Source organism: Lonchura striata, chromosome 3 (genome assembly GCF_050655825.1).
Source record: "Lonchura striata isolate lonStrDom1 chromosome 3, ASM5065582v1, whole genome shotgun sequence".
Classification (NCBI taxonomy): domain Eukaryota; kingdom Metazoa; phylum Chordata; class Aves; order Passeriformes; family Estrildidae; genus Lonchura; species Lonchura striata.
Window position 1 is genome coordinate 79248377 of NC_140705.1, and position 21521 is coordinate 79269897.

The 21521-nt window shown below is 37.7% G+C and overlaps 1 protein-coding gene across 11 annotated transcripts in view; it reads right to left on the reverse strand.

The window, feature by feature from the left end:
• LTBP1 (latent transforming growth factor beta binding protein 1) overlaps positions 1-21521 on the reverse strand; it is a 189319-nt gene that overhangs the window by 38264 nt on the left and 129534 nt on the right. For 9 of the 11 annotated variants that reach the window (XM_085576881.1, XM_085576884.1, XM_085576883.1 and 6 more), the window contains 8 exons: positions 19728-19853; positions 18453-18578; positions 17667-17789; positions 14913-15032; positions 10697-10819; positions 8552-8674; positions 3780-3902; positions 1133-1258 (listed from right to left, as the gene is read on the reverse strand). In XM_085576881.1, coding sequence (XP_085433007.1) covers positions 1133-1258; positions 3780-3902; positions 8552-8674; positions 10697-10819; positions 14913-15032; positions 17667-17789; positions 18453-18578; positions 19728-19853 — 990 coding nt within the window. The remainder of the gene's footprint in view (positions 1-1132; positions 1259-3779; positions 3903-8551; positions 8675-10696; positions 10820-14912; positions 15033-17666; positions 17790-18452; positions 18579-19727; positions 19854-21521) is intronic. The other 2 variants (XM_085576878.1, XM_085576876.1) reach the window with 1 other exon arrangement.

A 21521-nucleotide genomic window follows, 5' to 3' on the forward strand; every position in this document is an offset into this window, starting at 1 on the left:
GCAGTGTTCCTGCCAGCATAAGCATTTCATTTCATGAGAGATCACATTACTAAATACATGGCAGGTGATATGCCAGCTTCAGTAATAAAACTGTAATGCTCGTTCTCCTCTGGTATTAGTAGGGAGATGCAACAGTCAGACACAAGTTTCAGTGTAAAGAACTCTCATCCACCAAAGGACAACATTTTCACTACAGTTTACTAAGTGAACTATGAGAAGTGGCCTGTGAAAACAAATCACATATGGATTAACTGGCTGATAATTTGGGAGAGAGAACAGTTGCTTACTTCTTGGGTGCTTAAAATCCACTACCTATTGGTTCTAACACTGAACTATCATTGGCTCAGTGCTTCTCCTCAGCATGCATCCAGTTGAAATACTACCATATAATTTTTTGCCCTTCTGAACTTTTCCCACAAGCCTTACTGTCTTGAACACTCCTCTTAACCACAAGAATAGCCATTCTTAATCTAGTCAGGGGAGTGTTTATTTTCTATAAGCATCACTGACTTCACAAAGACACATTCCGTCTTGGTATCACTGAGCACAAGTGTCCTGTTTTAAATTCAGTCCAGGAGAGCAGCATCAGTTGCAAATGTGTGTACACCATTAGCAACAGGATATATTCTCATGACATAGCAACATAAAAAACATAGTTACCCTAAATTCCAGGCTCCCAGTTGGTGTTTCTATAAAGATCTAATTACTGCTATTTACTCAATTTCTGCCATTTCAAAATCCCTGAAGTTCTATAACAGAACTACTGTATTGCACTACAACTTCTCACTAGAAATACTTTTCTGCTGCTTAATCTGTATATTTTAAATAATAGTTTGGACAAGCAAGGTTCTGTTGTCTTCCACACAGCAATGAGAACATTCAGGTACCTCAGGCTTGCTGATAAAGCACTTAAGCTTCAAATTAGATAATCCTAAATATTCATGTGGTGTCTTACTCACAGAAACGTATCAGAAGCTGGAGTTCCAAACACACTTTGCACATCATCTATTTACAAGAAAAAGAACAAATGGCCCTTAAGTGGCAGATTTTAGAGTTGGCAGGGACTGGCTATTTTTCTCACCCTCCTAATAACAGCAAATCAATGGGAATGAATTATTATAACTTGTCTCACCTTCGCATGTTCGGCCATCTGCAGACACAGAAAAGCCCCGCTCACATATGCACTGGTAGGAGCCATCTGTGTTTAGGCATTCTCCATGTGGTGAACAGAGGTCAGATCTCTCACATTCATTGATATCTGAAAGCACAGAGACATTAAGAGCTTTGCAAAGCATCACAGCCTTAATATTAAGCCTAAATTCAATTAATCTTAAAAGCAGCTTCTATTTCCACTGGCTATGTAAACAGCCATGTGAACGGCTCATCTTCCAGAGTAACCAAATATCCTGGGATCATTCTTAAACTCTGCATAGATGTCAATATGTTCTGCTGCATCATACTCTTGCCACATCACTCTGTGATGAGGATAAGCAGAGAGTGATTTGGGGGAAATCAGCATAAGTGCCATCCTACCAACATTTCTCCTACGTTACAGGTATTCTCAGCCCCATCTCACTGCTTTTTGGTGGCTGCACACTGGTCAACTTGGGTATTTGACTCTACATGTTACTAGCAGGTTTGGAGCTGCATTTTTCCCAGAAGGCTGATTTTACATAATTTAAAGACAAATGCTCTTTTTTTTGCTGATGGGGAGTGGGAATGATCTCAAAAGATTGCTGTATAACAGCTTACCATAGTCTTTTTTGTTTGGTTCTATTTTTAACTTAGAAAGCATTTTTCAAACTTGTGAACCTGAAAAACAAGTATTTCCTTTTTTTTGATGTCTCATGTCAGCAATCAAATCTGCCCTCAGAACTTAAGGACTTTATTATTTCATGAAGGTACTACCACTTTTATATCCATTATCATTCATGTTGTAATTGCACTTTTGTATCTTTTACTTTACAAAAACCCATTAAGAAGCATTCAGTACCATGCTGAAATCAAACACAAATTTACAAACAAAACTTACCCATGAGGTTTATTCACCCCTTATCCAAATAGTAGAATTTCTCATTGTTAACTGTACCTTTTGTTGCCTACAGCCATCCAGAATGTATCAAAGTAGCCAGCAATTTTGATACACTAGAGAAATTATGGTTTCAATATTATTGTCTCAAAACCATGACATTGATGATAGAATTTTCTCTAGCTACAAACAGATTCTAGCCTGTGTGTAAACCTTCCAACCAGTGTCCTGAAATCATGGCCATAAGAGGAAAGAAAAGAGGCAGGCAGCTCGGGGAAGTTGTATCTGCATGAGGTGCCTAAGGAAAACTAAGTGCACTGTGGTGAACACAACACCTACATATATAAAGCTTTCTCTGAATTCTTAGCAAATGCAAACCAACAACTACTTCCTGAAGCCCTCTCAAAGTCAAGAATGGTGGGAGATCAGCAATGACAAGGATAGTATTGTACCTCCTCATACTGTACTCAAGATTTAGCTGTCTTAAAACTGCCACAAAATACTGGATACTGAAACAGCTGATTACACAAGGTAGAATGATGTATTAAAAGACAGGAAAACAAAAAAAGCAATGTCAAGGAAATTTGGTACAATACCTCTGAAAGAGCAAACTGCATTTCCTCATGTTTTGGAGTATTTTCCACTTTCTCCTTACCAAAACACATATCCCTAACTTCTAGTCTAGTCCAGATTCAACTTGCAGACACTGCACTCTGTGATAAATTTGCCAGTTTAATTCAATAAGTCTCTGTTTGGACTGTCTGCCCGTTAGTTGGCTCATAAGTGCTTTCAGTTTTGTTATATTTATCCATTTAAAATATGAGGCATATATCTACTACTTTAGATGGCAAAGTGAAGAGATTAGAGGGGTATCAAAACTACCATTAATTTCAGCTTGTGGTCAATTCTCTTTTATCTGCTAAAGCAAGGTGTAATACAGCACTTCTGTATGCTCAATGCAACATTTTTTGAATTAGAAAGCAGTCACACAGAATACTCAGAACTTTTACAGTGAATTTAGCATTTGTTGCAGAAGATTTTCAATGTGGCTGGGCTGGAATTCAGTTTCTCACCTCAAGTCTAAACTGTGCATAAGTAAGCAGTCACAGCCAAGTCCAGTGTTCTGGTCCTTTGGCCATTTAGAACATGATCATGTTATCACTTTCCAGCTCTAATACTGTGGTTTCTGTCGCACAAAAATGGTGGGCAAAAGTGATGAGGCATGCCTGGGTGTTGTGCCAACACGAAGATGGGATTGTTCAGTGTTAAAAACTGGGAAGTGTTTTCCTGGGTTTGGCAATGCTAACTCAATATCAAATAACATATTCTCTTTGTCCCCACCCGTCCTCCACAAAGTACTGCAAGCGTTTTAAAGAGGAGATATTCAATGTGACTTGATCCTAACAATGCAGCTCTTGTTACATCTCTGATTCACAATACATAGAACGTTCTGTCAAAATAAATGTTTTCAAGATTTAGGAAAAAAGCAGCACTGCATCTTTATTAGTTCTAACACAGATTCTCTTTCAAGTTATGAAGGCTGAGACTTCAGCCACTTGAAGCAATTTCTCAGCATATATTTACAGACAGAATAGAATGCATGATAATAGAAAATAAGAAGAGTAAGAAAGTACTACAAATGATAAATGAGTTTCTCTTCCTTAGCATGATCTGTGACTATCACAAGTTACATATACAAACCTGCACATTTATAATAATGATGCAGGGGTTTTTTACACCTCTTTCATACCTTGACATCCCCTATTTGCTATCTGCTGGAAACCATCTGGACAAGTGCATTTGTAAGACCCTTCAGTATTTATGCAGCTTCCTCTTAGGCAAACATTGCTGTCTTGAAGGCATTCATCAACATCTGAAATAAAAAGGCAACGAAATTATTAGCTGATGTAAGAACTGATGAAACTTTTAATAGTTTCAACATAACTTGAAGCAACTGTGCGCACACACAGAAACCAAGTTTACTACGCTTTAGGATTCTTCGTTATTTTCCTTTCATCATGTAATCAAATTCTCATATTTCTAGAGGGCTTTGAAATTTGAGTTTTATTCCTAGCAAATATGACTTATCTGCATCTCTCACAAAAGCACACCATAACAGTAATGCAGTTAAAAAGAAATCCAAGCAGCTGCACATTTAGAAAACAGACACAATATCTACTAAAGAAAATTTAAAATAGTCTTCTTTGGACATGCTTAAACCTCCACACAGAAAACCCTGAGCTGGAAGTGACCTGACTCATGCACCCCCTGAGAGCGGGCGAGCCCAAGCACAGCTGGTGTGTCACACTGGACAGGATGTGCCTGGAGAGACTGCCCACACAACAACCACGTGGGAGAGGGACCACACCGTGGGCACTGCTGTGCAAATGTGTGGCTTTTCATGTGGTTCATGAGATGCAACACAGCCATTTCACAGGCTTCTGGCAGCTGGGTCATGCAGATGAATGGCTGCTTTTGCACAGTGCTGCACCCCAGCAATAAATCCAGCTCCAGCGTCCCAGCACACAGAATCTTGTTTTCCAGCTGCCTATACACCATGTTCAGGATCAAGACACAGGCCTGTACACTCTGCCCTAGTGTCTGGATATCCATGAGATAAATGGCTGACACACAGCAGGGATAGTTTCAGGATACAAACTAGACATGAGATAATAAAATATTTCAAGAACGGGAAACTGGCATTGTCTCCACCCAAAGTCTTTTCTTCCCGTTCTCTTTCAAAGGGCTTAAAGGCAGCTCAGTGGAGGAAATGGAGTACAGCTACTATGGGTACAGGATTAAGGCAGCAAGTGCCGACATTCCAGTGATATTATACAGTTTTGGTTTCATTGCAGCTAAAGATCACAAGGTATTTGGTGCCTGTGCCTCTAAGTTTTAAAAGCAAACAGAAAGCAAGAGAGTTGAATTAAAAAAACTGTCTCATGAGCAACTTCCCTCACCCTCCACCGAGCCCTACCTAATAATCTACCCAGTCTATTGCTTTGATAAAGTAGTTAGCTTTGAAAAACAGTAATCAAAGACTTTTCCCAGTACCTTTGATTATTCTGGTTTCTTAAATATATTTCACTCTAAATATGGATTTTAGCTGATTAGAATTGTAACTTTTTCCTGTACTGCAGGAATGAATAGCAATTGTAATTAAAAAGAGGACATGACTTCATTTCTACATTTATCTTTGGAAGCCCACACTATATCATTCTCCTTGGGATTTATTCTATTTAAGAAAAGTAAGAAATAGGGAAGCTTTCTTAAACAAATGAATGTCATTGAAGATAATATTGCACTTAATGTTGACAAATTTGTGACCTTTAGATAACCACATGTTTTATAACCATTTTCAACAACTAATTAAGTTGTGGCTTATTTAAAAAGCAATTAATTTTGACTAGGAGCATGAGAAAGATTAATGACTCCTTTGTGTTAAGTTAATGCCAAGTCTCACAACAAGAAGGTGTCTTCTGCCAAATTCAGTAGAAATGCATTATTTTCCATATAGGATGCAAACCTCTCTCTCTCTGATGCAACCCTTTACAGACCCTATGAGTGCTGCATGAGAATCCCCAGGAAAATCAGAGGCAGTAACTCATGCTTGAGGCATACAATGCTTTTCCACCACTCTTTTCACATGCATGTTTTGAACAATTTGGCTAGCAAAATCTCTGGAAGTCTAGGAGAACACTGGACACTCATGCTTCAGACTTCCTTCCAGTAACGCAGGTTCTTTGAGATGTACAGTCTGTATGCAAGTCCTGCTCGTGCATATTCTGGTTAAGACAAGGCCTCACAGATGCCCTCACACTTCGTGTTCCCTCTTATTCAGGACAACAAAGAGAGAAAGTGTCAATGTCACTTCATCTCAAGAACAAGATGCTGAATGACAGACTAAGGCAGAAGATAAATGTGCATGTGGGTGTGTATCTTGAAGATATACTGCATGTATACTTGTATACATCCACATATACAAGTTATTTGCAAATAACTTTCATTCTTACACAAATAAAACACTGCACAAGGGCTTCCAGATAACTTCAGCCATGGAGTTGCAAAAAGCATAGCTGAAAATGAGAACAGCATAATTCTGCTGAATTCTGCAATGCCCCTAGAAGTTTGCACAAGTTATAACAATCATACCAGCAAAATGCTTCTTGCATGCAATATCTTTAAGAAAACGTGTGCACCAGAAGAAAACCTAATTAAACAAACACATTTCTTGCAAGTGGTTTGCTAATCACATTTGTTTTACAGCATCATACATTTTTTGGGTATCCTCTGATATGACAAATGTCCATACCTGGCTCTTAGAGAAACTGGACAAAATTTGAACCAATTTGTTCTTTCCAGACAATTGTGCTGTGCTATGCTCACAGTTTTTGTCATCTCTTTTCTGCTTTCTCTATGAAGTGTTATAAAACATTCATGTAAATAGGCTAATTCAAAAATCAGAGGCCGTTATGTGGAGAAACACTGCATGTCTTCTTAAGGTGATTTTTCTCTTTAGTTTCCAAGGTGCAAAAGGCAGTCTATAACATCCTGTACTTCAGAAAATTTTGAGGGGATATAATGAAAGCACAGAAGAACTTCTTCCACTTCAAGAGATTAATTATTTTTGCAGGACTTGCAATGTCTTCAGTGAACAAAACGTGACTACTCTGTCACTGGATGGAAAAGCTGTAAATTTGGTTGCAGACTTTTAAATTAGACAAAAGTCCTGGGGTAAGGGAATGGTTTTAGCCTTTTTCCTTGTTTGATACAATCCCTCTTCCTTTGCCTTGAAAATGTCTGAAACTATTTTGTCTTGAAAACTGCCTTTGAGCAGGATCAAGAAAGAGCTAAAGATAAAGCATGGACTTATCCTGATAGTCCAGGTGATGGAGAGCTGCAATAGGTACCATGACTTCTTGGGCTGTTTGAATTGCACCAAAGCAGTCTGAAGAGAAGTTTGAAATCTCGTCTGAAGTCTACTCAGAGCAAGTCAGATGAGTAGTTGTCAGGAACGATACCATATTATCAGTTCTGTCTTTGGGAGGCAGAAGGACCTGTGATCCATTACATCACATCTTTCTTCGATTCTTGAGAGAGTATCTCCACATCTGCTGTAATTAATGAAGATCTTGAAGCCAGATGAGAGCAAAATTGTTTGATGCAAATTTCTAGTGCATTGCATCATCAGCCCACATTTCTTGAAGCTGATGCTAGAGATGCTGGTACTCAGCATAGATGATGAGAGGACTGTGTTAAGTTCTTCCATGAATATTCTCCAAATAGCTCAGGACCAAAGAGTATCAGTGTGCTGAGGAGATTTTATAAGATATCCTTATTCTTTGTTGATGAGAACTTTAAGAGATGCTGTCACTCATGGAATGTGGACAGTTGAATATAATCAGTTGTGATAAAGTCTGTTATAAGTTTGTCTTCAGAAAATAGCATTTGGTTAGCCCAGAGGGAACTGCTCTTCTACATGCATCACTTGAAGTGGAGGATTCCTGACCTATTTCTGTGAGGGAGAAGGTGAGAATTGCTTTCCAAGTGCTGTGTGGAAGATAACCTAGCAGCAGAACACTATTTGGTGGAACAGCTGTAAGAAGCTGTATCTTGCAAGGTATCAGCAATTACAGAAAGCACACCAGAGACCAGAAAGCTTTCATGAGCTAATGCCACATGTACAGTGAGACCTTAACAAAGAGCTACATCTCCCTGCTAGTGTGAGATAAGAAAGCAATTAAGGTAGAATCTTTCATGGAGCTCACTAGTAAGTAATCTTACCTTCTCAAGGTGACCATGAGTAGTGCATCAGATGGTATAGCCAGCAACAGAGAAGAGAGAGTAGCTTTGAAATGCTTCATTAGAAAAATATATCAGCTGCCAATTACTAGACGATTAAATTCCTTTAATTGAGAGATAAGAGAATGGCTTTTTTCTATAACACAGCATTTCTTGCTACATATATTGTACATCTTTCACTTCTTACTTTTGTTTTTGCAAGCTCAGTACTTAGACTGCATTTTGAGACAGTGCAAGCTGTGAGCTCCAGTAGATCGTCCTGGAATTTGTCATCTACTAAATACTTTCTCTTGCCAGTGCACTGTGATTGTGGTGGCTGGCTGCAGGTTCCCAAAACCAGCTGGAGAAGAAATTGTAACTAGCAGGCCCCCATGAGAACAGTGTATGCTGGCAGAAGCTTTTGTAATAGAGAGTCTCTGTGTCAGAACTTAAACAACAAGGTTTGGAAAGGCTAACTTACTCTCAGTAATAATGTCAACTAGTCTTCCAGTCTTACTGTTGGAAGCACAATCTTTTTGTACGTGGAAAGATGACAGTGACTATTTCTAAGAAGCCATTAAATATGCAGCTGTGTTGGTGGGAACAAATGGCTGGCAGCGTACAGAAAGAAAGAGAGGCAACATATATTTCTACTCCACTCTTGAGAGTTCACTCCTATAGCTGAAATAGTCAAGATCTTATTGAAAAATGTGAGTCAGTAGCTGAAGTCCCTAAGCTTACCTTCACACTGATCTCCAGCAGATGACAATGAGTAGCCTTGGCTACAGATACATCTGAAAGATCCTTCTGTGTTTCTGCAGCGTCCATTTGTACAGACTGATCGCTGCTGGCATTCGTTAATATCTGCAGCAGCAGAGACAGTGATTTGTTACACATCTGAAAATACTCATCAAATGGTACAAAGACCAAGTCTGAACAAAACAGTAAAGCACAGTATCAATATTCAGACCTGCTTAACTTGTTTGTATTTATTAAATACAGACAGTCATAAAATTATATGAAACTGCAGACCATGTGTTTTCCTTGAGATGGCTGTGTTCAACATTCTCTCCTGTAACAAGAATTTATTCCTCATGCACAATCGGGCACACACAGACTCACAAATTCGCACACACATGCTGCCTGAGAGCTGCTTTTGTTTCTATTGTATCTGGCAGAGGTAACAAGTCAGCCGCTCCAGTGAATCAGCAAAACCCACAAAATACTTTCCAGCAGGATCACCACCTTTTAACAGGGTGTGGTTTTCAGATGCACACTGACAGGCTAATCCCCTATTAAGTTAAGGCTCCTTAAAATTCTTGCCTTGTAGCAGTATTAATCATCTACCAGTGGGGAAATGTCTCTTTGCTTCCACAACACTGCTAATCCCTCTGTGTTTCAGTTCTCGTAAACTGAGGTCAGCCTGAGCTAACAAATGGATTTGAACAACAAACTTACATTTTCCTATGGAAAACTCAAAGTATTGGAGGCGAGTGGCAGTTTGAATTCAGAACACAGCACGTGCCTTGTTTGAGCTAGGAAGCCTATTTTCCCTCTGTTATTTGTAAAATATCTATTAAGAAGCAGTATTTAAATTGACATGGCGAGTTCTTGGTCACTTCTAGCATTTTGGCACAGCTGAATGTCTTTCTCGCAATACACTTCAATTCAAACAGGAGAATGTTACTCAATGAGGTTTTTCAGGTCTGTGTTATGGCTGTACAGTCTAACCTCTTAAGTAACGGTTCCTTGCAACCACAGAAGTTTAGAATTTAAGGATCACTGGAATCTGTGGGGCTCCATGAAGCACTGAGCATGTGTACAGGACCTTACTTTAGAAGGGTGCACTTTAAGAAGAACATGCCAGCTCAGCTTGGCAAGGGCTCTTTTCCATGAAAGGCTCAGAGGAAGCAGTCAAATTTTGTCTACATATTTTCCCCAAGATCAGTCTGCTGTGTGTCCTGAACAGCACATTTAACTCACTCAAGACACTTAACTTACACTGATGTTTTGTTTCAAATTTCCCGACAAATTTATATTTGAATGATCATTTAGTTTTACTATATTACTTTTAGCACTCAGAAGTCTGAAAGTGTTTGGTGCTGTACAGAAATACTTAGGGAAGGCTAAGGAAAATGAAAAAGAAAGAAATCCAACATCTGACAAGAAACAGGTAGGTTTCTGTGCACTTCCACAGTCTGGAGACACTGTCCCAGATTTTCACCATTAGGGAAAAGTTTAAAGTACCCTCTAGTTAAGGAGAGGAATATTCATACCTCCTGTACATGATCTAGGTTCTCCTTCAGACTACTTCACTCTAACTTTAGACCTAATTTTTTTCCACTGGAGCAGTCCTGATGGGAATTTTAGATATGGAAGAAATGGGGAAACTGACATTTTGGAGGTACAGGAACTGTTCCTAGAAATACACCACCAAGCTCTCTCTCGGTCAGTACACTACTGGAAATACAGAGACACCAGTGCTGGCAGGGTTAACCGCTCAGTGTAACTGATACTGCTGGGCTCCAAAGGGGAGTAGGCTAGGCTTTTTGATTCTGCTCAACCACATGGTAGAAAAAAAAGAAATAAAGAAAGAAAAGCAAAAGCCACTTTCCTTAAACCTCTGAAATGCCAGATATGCCATGGATTTTGCAAAAATTCCAGTGTAGCAATATAAATATTACCACATGTTCTTGACTGACTTTATAACACATGTCAAGATCTACAATGTGATCATATAAACCATAAAATGCAAATACACATTCTTACATTTCTGTGTTTTTAGCATCAGTGTTGTACATTTAAAAGCAAGATTAAAAAAAATATTAAAAATATTATCTAAAAGGTAAGTGCAAACTTATGAATTTTTATAATATTCTTTCTTACCTTCACACTGATCCTTTGATGCAGAGAGTTTGAAACCCTGGGCACAAAAACACCTGAAGGATCCCTCTGTATTTTCACAGCGTCCGTTTGTACAGTGATTGTCATACTGACATTCATTTATGTCTGTGAATAGAAAGAAAGTGCAAGAAATTAACTGGGGTACAACCACCTTTCAGTTGAGCTTGGGAATATATTAAAATTATATCATAAGCATGATTATTATTCCTGAGGAATTTATTTCAATCGGATTTTAGCACTTCATACAGGTCCCTTTGTAAGGCTGCTCTATATACTCATCAAGGAACTTAACTGGATTGTGCAAAATCTCTCTTCCTAGTTACAAACCATCGTTTCTTTAGAAGGACTTGAAAGCAGCTTTTATTTCCTATATGGTATACCATAGACATCTTCTTGCATCCTTCTCTGAAAGGCATTAATTAAATGGGCCACTTTCTTTAGCCAACATGAAAATTGCTGTGTTGCTACTTAATAGTAATTTTCAAGAATTCCTTCTGAATGCAATTTGTATAAATCAACAAAGCAAAAAGCAAACATAAAAATAAAATAAGAAACATATTTTGCTATAAATCCAGCCAGAATTAGTTCTGTATTCTAAAATAACAGTTACTGGTCTTCCTCTAGCAGTGGTTTTCAAAGAAAAAAAAAATTAGTTTTCAAATTTTATTTATTTCAGGGTTGCAGTAGTCACCACACGTCCTTGTTTTATGGAAAAATGCTGTATTTTTTTATCTTCACTGATGCAGGAAAAGAACTACCCTTTCTTTGGTTTTATGTGCCAGAAATCACATTACTCCCAATTATCTTGTCTTTTGCCACCACAAAGCACACAAACCCCATCAGCATAAAAAAAGCACACAAAACCCATCAGCTAAGTATTTGATGCACTTGAGCCACTTAGACAGCTGTGGCACAGGGGGAGCTGGAAGATTCAACACCTTTAAGTCATCACCATAACCCTTATTAGCTACTGTAAATATGTGCAGTAACTATTTTCCTGACATGTATTTAGAGGCACGGCTCTTGGCAAGCTCCTGTACCACCCGCCTTTGGCAAAAGCCATCTTTCCCCCAGACACACGAAAATCACCATTACCATCCACATTCCCACTGACCTAAAACTCTCAGCTCCTTACTTGAGCCTCTAGCTCTGTAAATAAGATGTCCTGCTGCAGCCTGGCCAAGCAGAAGTGACACCCTCGGAGAGGTGACAGCACAGATCCACAGGTGCTGTGCTATGGCATTCAGTAGGTGTTACTCCTTATTCCTTTCTCCAAGGCTTATTTCTCAGCTCACTACTGTTGCAAAATGTGTTTGCTCTACAAAACACAATCTTTGCTCTCAATGTACATATCCAATGCTCTAACTGAAGAATCTGTTCAAACACAGAGAACCCAATTCAAGCACACAAATTTCCAACCAAACAACAAAATTGCTTCTTACAGATTCATTTTCATCTCCAAGCTGCTTGTCAAAAAAATCTGGAATACTGGATCTGATTTTTGCATGGCATTCAAAGATCAAGAAACTTCCCCATAGAACCAACAGAAAAGCCAGGAACAGAATTTCAATCTTTCGAGATGAAATCCAGAATTATAACTGATTCTGTTGGCGCTCCCTACAGTAGGGCTAGAAGTATTTGGATTAGCTCTGGTTACCTCTGTATTAGTTTTGGTATCTTCTAACAGGATCCTTAAAACTGTACAATTTGAATATTGATAGTTAACCATGCAGCTTCAAAACCCACCACAGTGATATCCACAAGGATGAAGTGATCTAGAAAGTTTTGTCAACCTATTTTTTAAATTTCTTCATCAATACACAGAAGTGTGCTCTAGACACATAATGATATATGAATTTATTTGAATGCAAAAGTGTGCAGAGAGAAAAATTGAATAAAAATGAATCAGTGGTTGAAAGTAACTTAAAAACCAATTATTCAAATAGTCCCTGTACAACATAAATGCACTGAGGGGCCTGGGACAGTGACAATTTCAAGACAATGAGGAGGCAGGCTGTGGAGGTGTCCTTTTCCATTTCTTCCAACATACATTGAACATTCCCACCTAAACTCCAATTCAATATAGTCTACCCAAGTTTGAAGTGAACTGTTTGACTTGGCTTAATGAAACAGAAATGGCTATGTTCCTGGCTTTAAATTCAGCAAGATTACAATATAAATGGCATCAAAGATCCATCTGTAGGATTGTTACACTAGATTTTCTATGGCATAAAGCACAGGCAGAGAAATGAAGTGAGGTAAAAAAATACTGAAAACAGCACTGTGGAAAGTCAGAAGAGCTGCAACTGATCTAACTAACAGGAGAAACAAATAAATGTATGGAACAATGGATTTAAATACCCTTCACAGATAATGGGAAATATTTTCCTTTTTGGTGTATTTAAATGGTGCCATGCTGTAGAACTACAGATAAAAGAAAAATTGTCTGCATTATGTTTTCTAAAATACATATAGCTCATTTCCAACATGATGTAAGCCTAGGATAAACAAAAAAACGGACTGATCACATCGCTAATGAAGTAAGAATGTCTAGGCTTAGAACATTTCATAAAACAAAGGAGAAAAAGGGAAGATACATGCAGTAATACAATTAAAAAAATTATCTCTTTAAACCAAGACATATTCCTTACATGACTTAGCTCTGAGCAAAGAACTGCCTTCCCTCATTTCCCTCCTATTAACCTGGTTAGCATGAATGAAACAGCTGGAAGTTATGCCAGGGAATTTTCAACCAAGCTATTTTCATAAATAGGTACAGAAATGAAGCTTAATATTGGAAAAGAAGGCAAAATTAGGCCAACATTTTGCAAAAAAAAAAAAATAGAGTTAAGTAAGAGCACTCTAACAGAGTACATATGCCATGGTCTTTGCAAGGGCATCAGGAATCCAGGCAGGTGGGCAGGAACAAAACAAAAATCAATGTGGAGTAATTTGTGCAAAAAGAAACCCATTAATTTGTTGCAGACATTTCGTAGCTTGTTACAACTTCATTAAAATCCATGAAATTACTTGAGAAATACATTCCTCCACAGTAAGTCAAATGACAAGACCAAATATGCAGCTATGACATGGCAGATCTGTTGAGACAGTATGACTTCTTCAGAAGATAAGGTAGTTGAAAACAGTGTAATCTCTACAGCAAAATTGGTGGTGGGACTCTGACAGCCATGCCATTGCTTCACTGCAACTTGGCTCTAATCTTGATCCCTAGATCAGCACCACACTTGCAGCAGATCCCAGCCAACAGAGCTGTTTCAACCAAACACTACTCTTGGACTGCTTTGTGAACTGAACCGAATCACAGCACTGGGAGCCATTACAAAATAAGCCACTGACAATCTGCCCTACAACAGTAATGCAAACGCCCCCTCAGTGTATGTTACTGCACACCGGTTTAAGCAACATGGTTATTCCAACAATCACAAATTACAGGGCATGTGTTACATGGCATGGGCAGGAGTATTCGCAACAGACAGCAGATCCTTCACAACTGATGCTAAATGTAAGTTTCTGTTAGTGTCTCAAAAAGTGGCACTCCAAAACTGCAAAATATTATTTCTTTTCGCACAATGGATTAATTTCCTCTTTCTCACCTCTATTTCAAATAGTCAAAACTGATTTTGAAAAAAAAAAACAATTAATCTAACATTTACAAACAAATCAACAAAAGTAAAATGTGTGAAATCTGTCCTAAACCCCAACCTAAGGTTAGACAAGGGGCTTTAGGATATGCTAACGTTTTGCTAGAAGTACAGATAATAAAGAAGTTTAATTAAAATGCTCCATGAGCAAAGTCCCATATTCTACTGAAAAACCTGAGTCACACTGATGTATTATCACTCACTTGCCTTTCCATTTCCAAACAACCACCTACTAGTATTTCACTGACAATACATCCCCTTTCTGTCCCATACTTTCTATTTCAAGAATTTTATTTTGTAATTATATCATTTGTAGTCTAGATTCAGTACTCATTTATCTACAGTAAAACAAGATTTCCTCTTATATACCATGTCCGAGAACATAAATTTCAAAAATCTCGTATTTTCAGTTATTCTTGAAAGAAATGGGGACCCAGGGCACAGTGCTGTCATCAGGTCACAACACTGATTGAATATGAAAAACAGCACCTCGGAACAAGAACTATAAGCAGAGAGACAAAGAGTACTAAACATACCATGGCACTGTCCATTCCAGCCTCTGAACCCCACTCTGCAAGGAATACACTGGTAAGAGCCAGGGGTATTAAGGCACTGTGCATCTGGACAGGTAGTTGGAGTCAGGCATTCATCGATGTCTTCAAAAGAGAAGATAAAAGGAAAAACTGGTCAAAGCCATAGCAGAACACTGAACAATAATCTGGTTACTCTGACTCTCCTCCTGTGATACTAAAGCATTTAAAGAGTTGTGTAATTTATCTGTTAGAGACATAGGAAAGAACAAGTTCACACAGATGTATACCAGTGAAGGGGCATCTCTGAGAAATACAGTAGCTCATAATACATGCAACTGAATCTGAATACTCTGCTATACTAAAAATCTTTGGTCTTCCAGAACATACAGTATATCAGATTTCTGGCTACCAGGGTAAAAATAACTTTCCTTATGTTACTCCTTTACCATACTGAAGTGCCTGAGGTTCTTGCTATAGTAAGATTTCAGAAGTTCATTGGAACAACAGTAAAATTGTAACTGCCTTCCAAAAGCAAAGCACAGTTTAGTATTCTCCAACATTGTAGAGCTATTCAGCATGCAAGTGCTATTGGGACTAAAAACATAATTGTGTGAATGAGAATCAAAGAGGTTTACATGGAGTAAGGAGTTAATTTTGTCTGAAAGAAGGCACAAGCCACATCACTGAGGCTGGCAATGTTCAGGGTGAAAGAGGGACTTTCTGCATCAGGCAAGGTCCTAGATTGACCATGACAAGAGCAGATAAGTCCTGAAAAAGTCATGGAACTCATCTTAAGGCTCTGAGCAAGAACAACTTCTTATCCTGCCCCAAGGAAACCCAGAATACATCCAACATATGCAATCTAGAGGAGACTGCAAACAAAAAAACAACACTCAATGACAAGTTGCTGTTAAGTGACCAATGATCAGGAAATTTTGGAATTAAAACTGTGTAGGCAGTCTCCTTGCAGTCTGCTCACATGTGTGAGATGATTTAATAATAAGGTATTTAATTACACAATAATTATAATCTTTCCCATGAAATACTTCATGCAGTGCACAGAACTAATTAAATTGTCAGTCACCTCTAAACTCAGCTTCCTAAGCTTCCATCCTTCTCCTGCCCTAGGCCTAGCAGTTTTGTCTTCTGAAATTAAGGACTGCTTGAGCACAGGTCAAAGGGAGGAAATTCACTCCTAGTTTTGAGAAAAAGCTCACAAAACTCAAAGAGCTCCCAACAGCCATAATTTAACTGGACAATACTCCAAGCTTGGAGAATTGAATATTCCAGCTCCAAACAACTCACTGGATGTAGGCAAATCACAATTTTTCATAGAATCACAATTGCCCAGCTTAGAATACTTTCTCGTAAAAACACCAACAGGCTTCTTCAGTTGCTATAATGCAGACCTGCAAAAGTTTCTCCTGAAAGTACTGTGGGAGTTTTGGGGTTTTCTTATTTCATTAAAAAAGAAAATTAAACTTCTGCTGTAATTTCTTCTCAAAACTGTCTGAACTGTGTCTGCCTTCAAAACATGAATGATGTACTTGGTCCGGAGATTTTTAGTCAAAGTCTAAATGTGGAAAAGCATAAAAAAATCACAAAAAGATTCTATAAGAATTCTTCATCCTACGCAATGATGTTCTGCTATGACTACAACACTGTTCTACAGAATCAACAGACTCTACAGCAACATATATGCACTCTTTACATTCCCCTGGCTAGGCCAGTGACAGAGCTTGTGTGAGTACAGCTTGAAGGCAGAATGAGGATGGGGTGAGGAAGTGCAAGTGAACTGTATTGTGTGCAGCTTGGAGGATTCTTGCCTTTGTTTTTGAACTGTGGAGGGAGTGGAAGGCAGTTTTTTGTGAAATAAAAAATCTGCCAGTAAAGTGATGACATGGTGAAATGATTCCCTGAATGTGTAATTTCCTTGGTTTGATGGATTAATGTAGGTGGATTTTCCCCTTAAGCAACCTTAAAAAATTCAACAGAGAATTTGGTTTCAGAAATTACATTTTGTTAAGTTAAATTATAGAGGACTACCACCACATTATTTAATAACAAATTTGATGTAATTGTCTGATTTCTACCCTAACTGAATTACAGATTCCCTAGTCACAGAGATTTGCAAAGACTAGTTCTAAGATCAAAGTCTGTGAAACATTTAAATAAATAAAAAAATTGAAAATGAAAAAAATTCCAGGAAAAAAGACAAAAATATCACACTAAAAAGTAATGTGAAGCTTTGAAGGTCAGATTTGCTAGGATCTCCTGCTACATGAAATATCTGCTTGATATAGATATTAAAAAGTCAACCTGTCACTTGCTACCTGATATAATATATGGAAAATTAACTTTTTTTTTTTTACAAAAACTTAGCAAGCAGGCAGGGACTAACAATGAAGTTAGTGATTCCTTGGCAAGAGATGATAAAATGGCTGTTCCAAGATGGTTCTTTACACAGTGGGGGAACTAATTTGCAGCATTTTAAATTTAAATAGCAGGAATTCAACTGCAGTTCCAGACACCAAATAAAAACAAAGATTGAAGAGTATTCACAAAGGCTTCTTGTTGAAGATTGCACCCTCTAAGATTTGTCCCTTTGCAGCTCAAGCTGCAGTGCTAAGCCTCCGTTGAACAGCAGGGAATGTTAACAGGAGTAGTTTGTCACTGTTTTTGTGCTATTGATAAATGGTGCAATGAAGTGCTATCAGTATCAATCATCATTGGCACTAGGGAAGAGTCCAAACCTACCTTCACATTCCCCTCTCCTGTTCATTTGGTATCCACTATCACAATATTCACATCTGTATGAGCCAAGAATGTTTATACAAAAGCCTTCTCCACAAGTGTGAGGTCTTGAACATTCATCAAAATCTGCAGATGACAAAGAAAAGAGAAGCTGCTTCACCATCAAAGCATTGAATTATTGCATCTCTTCAAAACTCTGCTTTAACTGAACACTAGGTATTAAGTTTGGATTTTTGAAGCTGTTTGCAAGCCACGTCACTGCTTATAATCACAGAGAGAGTGAATTTGAGAAAAAAACAGGGTATAGAAAACCAGGCTTCAAACACAATGTGTGTTGCTGCATGTATGCAGTGCCCAAGGCAGCACTAAGCTAAGGCAGACCACAGCCCCTTCAGGCTGTTTGTGTTGCTTTGTGAAGTCTGTGGCTGTTTGCAGCTGTATTTAAAAATAGTTTGTTTCAGCTTCTACTCATTGAAAGAGTGTTGAATATTTTTATTTTACACAGCAGGTGTTTTTACTAATTGGTAGTTTTCCTAAATAATGATGTACTGAATAAATTACTGTTTTTCAACAAACAAACATTTTGAAAAGGAGTATCAGCTAAACAGCTGTATCAGCTTTGCTCACCACAACACCTGGCGAGAGACAGTGAAATATACTTCCAGAAATCAGTCCAGTACCACTGACACTGAGGAAAAAAGAGCTGGAAAGGGGACTTTAAGAGGGTTTAGCTTTGCTTCCTGAATAATTTTGGTATTTTTATTTTCTATAAAGGAGACTAGTTATTACCAATGCAGTCAGTTCCATCTTCACTGGCCATGAATCCAGCTTGGCAAATACATAGGAAACTTCCTTCTGTATTTTCACAGCGTCCAAGGGAACAGAGATGTGGTGCCTGATCACACTCATTAATATCTGTAAAAGAAATGAAAACATTAGACTATAGAATAAAGTATATAATTGTTATTCTTTTTGCGCATTCTATGCCATGCATTTGAAAAGAACTGATATTGTAATTACTTTAACTATTTGAAAAGATATATATGTTTTCTCTCAGAGATGAAAAAAATATGCATTAAATAGTTTTGGTTGGAGAAAAATGCTCTTATTGGCTTAGACTGTAAGAATATTGCATTGGCCTGAAGAACGTGACATGATTACAGTTCAAATCACTACACTGTGTGCAACATAAGCACAAGCTCCAAGCATGGAACGTTAATAAAATTTGGACGAAGTAAAGGCATTTTAAGTTGCCATTTGGCTGTTTTGCATAATTTATTTTTCAATACTGCAGTTGCACCTGACAGCATGTGTTACAGTGTGATACTACTGAGCTTTGGTGTCATGAACATTTTATAGCATTTAATCTGTAGATACAATACACTCTTTCTGATCCGAGTTACAGAGGAACCAGTATACTCTGAATGAAGAAAAGATACCAATATAGCTGCTTCCAAATCTGAAATGGCTCATGTAGGACCCCTTTGTGCTCTGTCTTATGCTCATCAGAGAATCATCATCTAGAATTTACTAGCTTAAAAGGGGGTGAAGACCTTACTTTGCAGATCTCTCACTGTGCTTCTGAGTTTGTTTAGGATATACTTTTCTCTTTTCACTAGCAGGCTGAAAGGAATGATCTAACTAAATGCCTGGACTTAGTCTGCCTGCAGAGCTGGTAGCTGGGTAAATCATTGTGAGAAACAGGCACAAATTCATTCTTTTTCTGAACTGAAGTGTATTTCTTCCTAGTAGTCTAACTTTTAGATACCTGATACACAGCTGAGAGGAGATGGACTGCCTATATCACTTTTTCTCTCACATCACAATGGAAGACATTTTCATTCAGTTTAGTTAAATTCACACTGGCAGAGCAGCTGGAAGGCTGTATTAGAGACTACTTTGCAAGTTTTATTTGGCATAGAAAAAAAATGCCTTGTAGTTTGGAAACATTCAACAGAGGAAAGAACACCTGACTGCTCTGTAGAGATTTCCCCTAACCAGATTTTTCATTTCAGGCATTTAATAGCATGATTATTTCAGATTTTTGAAAGCATCATTTCATACCAATGCACTTCGTCTGCTGATCATTAAGTTTGTACCCCTTGTAGCAGATGCAAGTGTATCCCACAGGCAAATTAATACAGTGTCCTGCTCCACAGATATCAGGATTAACTGTACATTCGTTGATTTCTAAGCAAACAAAGAAATTTAATGTTAAACTTACATAGTTCAGTAAGTGCACAATACTCCATAATCCAAGTAGAAAGCTCAGGCATGAAAACAACTGTAAATCAAGTTTGCAACTCCTGAATTTCTCTAATGGATACCTTATCTGGAAGAATCTAGAAACCACCTGCACTTTTCCTAGTGACATAATCTTATGTCCCATCCAAGATCTATAAATCAGTACATAAAATTTAAAGTACAATGAAGGTAAGATAAAATAAAAAAAAATATATATGGCTCAACCTTTGCATTGCACATTAAGAAAATAACTGCAATGAGTTTCTGATTACAGTGGGTGTCCTGATTTACAGGATACTCATCTACTAATGGCTTGGATGTATTTTGTAAGATAAGGAGATTCAGATATGGGCAGCATTGGATGTTAAATCCTTACAGTAGTTTTAGAAATTCCTGAAGTATATGTGTTACTGCAGAAAATACTAATGACTGTCTTCAGTCGCAACAAACTAAGGTTATACTGTGGTATGGAACTGTATTTCCTGAAAAAGAAGAAATTAAGTGTATAGAAGAATTGTTTATCTAGACAATTTAGAAACAGGTCACATTTAAATTTAACTAAATTTTAAAGTACAGAAATAAGGCACTCAAAAACAACTCAGCTTGAGTTGCAGTCAGTTTTTAAAATCCTGTTTAGGATTTTGTCCTACAAAGCTTACTACATTTTTACTTTATTATCTCTGAACAACATATTAATGTACAGCACACAGCAATTTCTAGAACTACTAATTTTCCTGAAGAAATAAAAAACAGAACATGGAAAATTTCTATTTTCTTTTTACTAACTGATGTTAGCTTCCAGCAGGTTAACTTTCTCTCCTTGTAAAGAAGCTGGGAGCTGGCTGGCAGATGGGGCACAGTCACAGAAGAGCTGACTTCCAAGTTCTAGTTTGATGATCACAACTATTTGAACCTTTGTATGGGATTGATAAACTGTAATTACAGCAAACTGAAGGCAGCAGTTGAATACTTACAGATGGACAGGATACTTTCTCTACTCTTACAGTATATTCAGGAGGATTTAACTGACAGAATTGTACAAACAGCTTTAGACCCCATGTGCACTGCATCAACTCAAAAATCCATTCCTGCATAAATGAAAGCCATTTTGAAGAGATCACTTTTTATTAAAGTATGTGAAATTTCTCACTTTGAATGGAAACCAGGAAACCTCTTTGTAGGTCTAAGTATCTCTACAATATACAAGAATGCATCTTAGAGTATTTATCAGGATATTAAAATAATTTCAAAGCCTGTGTTCATTCTGGTTCACTCTAACCAATGTGAACTGTAATGCTCTCATGTATACAAATATAGGACATTCACCTTTTGGTTTCTAAATGTATAGCAAAAGAAATTTTGATATCTTTTTGATACAGCTGTCATTTAGACAAATTTCAGCTATGGCAGGTGCATTACTTGCATTTCTGTTATTTTCACTTCGTGACACATAGATGTAGATGAGGCAACTATAATACATCAAAAAAGGATGAAGCACAAACATCAAAAGAACGTTTCAAAGTAGACCTTATAGTAATGGCTCGCCTACTTTTTGTAGAACATTCTGATCTACATCCCTTAAACTCTACATCCTCAATGAACATCATAATTTAT